The sequence below is a fragment of the Cephus cinctus genome, unplaced genomic scaffold (assembly GCF_000341935.2).
Source record: "Cephus cinctus unplaced genomic scaffold, Ccin1 Ccin1_scaffold0921, whole genome shotgun sequence".
Lineage (NCBI taxonomy): Eukaryota > Metazoa > Arthropoda > Insecta > Hymenoptera > Cephidae > Cephus > Cephus cinctus.
In genome coordinates, this window is record NW_014333493.1 from 534,036 (window position 1) to 538,568 (window position 4,533).

The window sequence follows — 4,533 nt, forward strand, 5'->3', positions numbered from 1 at the left end:
CTAACCGAATGCGAAAGAGGGTTAGAGAAAAGCAAGATAAAACTCTTGACCTCATTAAAATGTAACACTATCATCCATCCTTAGTCGGGATCGTAGATTCCCAATTTATTGTAATTATTCGTGGAAGCGAGTCACGTGGGACTTTGTCTCGAGCGCGCATGCGCGTCCCGCGTGACTTGACTCTTTAAACTAGCAACGATTTTTTTGTTTCTTATTTATCATTTTCTATTTATCCTTCGTGTCGCGTGCCTGCGTGACGATCGATTAGCTGGAGGATGAGTGAGTATAGGTAGCCCGAGGGAGTAAAATAAAACTAATGATTAATTGCCAAACAATCGAATGAACTGAAAATTTAATTATAACAAGCGAAGAATTAGCCGTGAAATCGGGGACGGCCTCGGAGAAGCCGTCTTTCGTATTATCGTTGATTTGTCAGCTAACTTGTTATAATAAAATCTTGTGTCACTAATGCGTGTCCCTTGGAGTCTGTGCGATCGGCCTAATTTTGGGAGTCACGAGTAAGAGGGAAGAAATTTTTTTCTTTTAATTTAAATATACTCACGAAGCGACACGAAGTTTACATACGCGAGGAGGTAATCGTCTTCAGAGCGTATGATCCCGTTGAGTATACTTAATTAGTACCTACTAATTAACGCGATCAGTGTCCTGTAGTTTGAATGAAAAAAAAAAGTGTTTCGCATTTAATTTCTGCTGGCTCGTCTAAAATTTTGAAAAAAATGTTTTGGCCTCTTTTTATATAAAAAATTTTTCTTCAAACTTGTTTCACGTTAATAATGCGCAATCTCCGTCTCTTCTTTACGTTTGTACTTGCTGTGTCCCTGTGGTACAGTTCTTTTTGTATTTCTTTGTTTTCAAATTTACCCGCGTCAAACGGTTCAGCGCGTAGTTTCCTAAAGTGACGCTAGGTTCGCGTTCTATCGTGAATTGGCGTAAGCGCGTATCCGTGTCTCTCGCTGACAGGAATGTGACAAGATGGCCGGGTCGAATCGATCGGCGGAGACACGGATGTTATTTTTTATTTTACTGTTCTTTTTTGTTTTGTTTTTTATGTAAGTCAAAGAGCAAAGCGTTAGCGATTGTCGCGACACAAATCCTGTACAGCTAATTTAATTCAAGTATTTATGGATCGTGGGGTCAGACAATAAAGTTATAATGTTTACAACACCGTAACGACGATGTATTCACAACAGTGCACATCTCATCGTCACATAACCTGCATCCGTTTGATTTGCGTGATATATCCTTCCTTTTAAAGAAACAACGAAAATATTATACTTCTAGTAACAATCATCATTCACATATAGTTTGTGCATGATCGGCCAATATATAATGATTATCATTCATCCGATTAATTACCCATCGATCAATCAAATTATTGTCCTTTGGATTTCACCCAAAAATTAATACACATACCTGTATACCCGTAGCTCTCCGGTACACGAGAGTCCAGTGTGTTCAGTTAGTTATTTTTTCTTACAATTTCTCACCACTGTTCATCCTGCCTGCCGATTGTGTGTGTCCTGATTCAGTACATCGTGTACGAGAGAGACGCAGACGCATCAAATAATACCAAGGTAAATCTTACTACATACTTATGCATATACAATACTACTAAATATATATATATATTTTATACATAGTTTAACAAATATATTTCGCCTGCACGAAACAGCCTAGCATCCAGCAGATTATCTCGAGTAAAATCGATTTACGTGTACATATAATTATGTTAAAAGAAAAAAAAATAATAATTTTAACGACAAAACTTTCACGTACAATTTTTTCAAATCAAATAAAATCGTTCGTATAAATTTCAATACAAACACGTTCATACGTTTACGAAAAGCGCTTGTGCGAAAAGTTTTGTCGTTAAAAAAAAAAAAAGAAAACTTAAATATAAGAACAATTTTCCATCGCCTCGGCGTATCAATCGCCGAGGCCAATTCAGCCCACGAGCAACACCCAATAACACGTTCTCCACTATGTTCGCAGCGCCCTTACTGAAGAAATAAGAGTCCGGATCGGAGAGCAGCGAAAAATCGATAGGAGTGTTTCCAACGCGCGAAAATCGTCCAACGAGTCGCACAGTCGAGCGATCGCTAGTGGCAGACGCGTTTGGAGTATCGCAATTATTTTTGCGAATAATTACCCCATCCGATGGTGTCTTCCCTCGCCCCTAAATCAGAGCCTGCAAACAAAAATGAAAGAAAAGTTATACAATTCGACAAAGACCCCCTTCATAACCACACCAGCATTCATTCGAATCGTCCTTATCCATCCCCTTTGGTATGGATGAAGTACCCTTAACCTTACCATCCCCTCCTTACCCCTGAACTCTACCCCCCCACGTGTGAGAAAGCCTGAGAAAACGAACGAGTGTATGCCAGCGATATTCCATTGATCATCCTCACGACGGTACCCCCATTCTACGCCCCTGTTCTTCATTCCCATCGATAAAATTCAACCTGATTAGAATATCACGATCGATCCCCATCCCCGTACCACCTCTTTTTTAATCTTTTAAGGAAAACTAACCAAACGGTAGACGCGGATGGATGGGTCATCCGAATTAAATGGTGGACGAAGTCTTGCCCACAAAGGTTCCGTAGGTTGCGTTGCTGTCCGCACGTTGACAGTATTGCTGCTACTTGCTCACCAACGTATTACCATTGTTGTTGTTTCACCGTAGTTGTTTTTTTTTTTGTTGCCGCTGCTACTAGTATCGCCGTCTGCAGTATCACATGCGTACTGCAATATCGCTATCGCCGTATATCTTGTGTATCTCATATCTGTTTTATATATGTATATATATATAGAGTTTTTGCTAATACCAACGAATCAGAGAGCCAGCGCCGCTTTGTTTCACGCAACTAATCAGCATATATCTCGTGTGTTTTGTTACAGTGGGCGAAGTGGTCGTCGACAAGTGGGCCTAAGTCCCTATTGGCACCACTGATGTATCCCGGCGACTACTCTTAATCTCTCCCAACGCGAAAACGAAAGAAAGAAAGAAAAAAAAAAAATGAAGTATTAAAACGTCTTGATCGCTACACGTAAAAACCTCGATCTCTCTGAGGCTGCCAGTATATCGTTCGCGTGGTGGTGATTTAGAGGGGGAAAAAAAAAACAACAAAAAAACAACATTCGAAACACGTACTCACGCGAGTTCAAATTCTTCCTCGCTACTTGCAACATAACAGCCGCAATGAATGTTACTAATAATAACAATAACGACGTTTGTTAACAACTAAAAAAACAAGCATACCGCGATAACGCTGTTTAATCTCTAGACGGTGGTGACGCGTCAAAGAGAATTTATTCTCGTGATAACGTAATATCTTTCACGCACATATGATAACGACAATTACGTTTTGTATGTATAACGGACACAGGTGGGGGACAGAGAGGGGTACGTGCCTCTCGGGTCGAATGGTCGTGTGCTTTTTTACGCAAGCTTCTCCCGTCGCGTTTTGGGGAAAAAAAGATGAATGAAGGAAAGAAAACAAAACGCGACAGGACAAGCGGGGCTCGTCTTGTTTTCGTTAACGGAGCGACGGGCGTCTCGCTGGACGTCGCGAGGCGAAAGCTCTCGCGGAAGAAAGGGGGGAAAATAAAGGAAAAAAAAACAAAAAAACAAAAAAATGAAGCACAGCGCAATCCATCCTACACCTATGTATGATAATATTAATAATAATAATAATAATTACGATAATTATAACGCTAGCCAGGGTAGCTAACAAAAGCATGCCATCCGCGAGAAACGCGGCTTTATTGCCCGAGATTGTCGGCAACCGTTTGAGAATGGAAAGAATAATGGAGATTCTCGAAAAAAAAAAAAACCACCCTCGTTTACCGTCTGTTTTCTTTTCGTTACTACTTGCGTATTTAATCGCTCCAGTCACGTGGGGGTACTGAAAGCTCTCTCGCGAATACGTACCACACGTACATACATATATATATATATATGTATGTATATTATGTAGAAATTGTTCTACGTCAAGATTAACGTACCCCCTTAAAAAAAAAATTTCACGTGGCGCTGTCAATCTTTGACCACGCATACCACACACACAAGATTTTATTACCAATAACGATCAATCGTTAACGAGGATCGATCGGCATTACCGTATAATTAATTCTTTCATCCTCCTCCATCATCAAAAAAAAAAGAAAGATGACAATGATAACCCTTACCCCGACAAGACCTAATCGAATACGTGAACCCTTCCAAATACTTTTCCTTCCCTTGGCCCCCCCCCAGCCCCTGATCATAATCCGATTACTCATAATTGAAATTCGTTCACCCATTAATTAATTTTTAATTGTACCTAGATAGTAATGAGACAACTTTAATTTGTGATTGATTGGTCATTGCTCTTCCTCTAATCCGAGGCGCACGGAAAGATCAATGAATTTAATGGACTTGCGCCTTCCGTTGTGAGAGACCCGCGATGCCTGCGGCGTGAAAACCGCAAATTTGTGTGATCCCCCCACCCTTGCGACCCCCCCCCC

The 4,533-nt window shown here is 40.6% G+C and overlaps 1 protein-coding gene across 1 annotated transcript in view; it reads left to right on the forward strand.

The window, feature by feature from the left end:
* Positions 1–4,190, forward strand: part of LOC107271166 (calcium-transporting ATPase sarcoplasmic/endoplasmic reticulum type) — a 29,171-nt gene extending 24,981 nt beyond the window's left edge. The window contains exon 14 of the mRNA XM_015746828.2: positions 2,926–4,190. Coding sequence (XP_015602314.1) covers positions 2,926–2,957 — 32 coding nt within the window. The 3' untranslated portion in view covers positions 2,958–4,190. The remainder of the gene's footprint in view (positions 1–2,925) is intronic.
* The last annotated feature ends 343 nt before the right edge of the window (positions 4,191–4,533 follow it).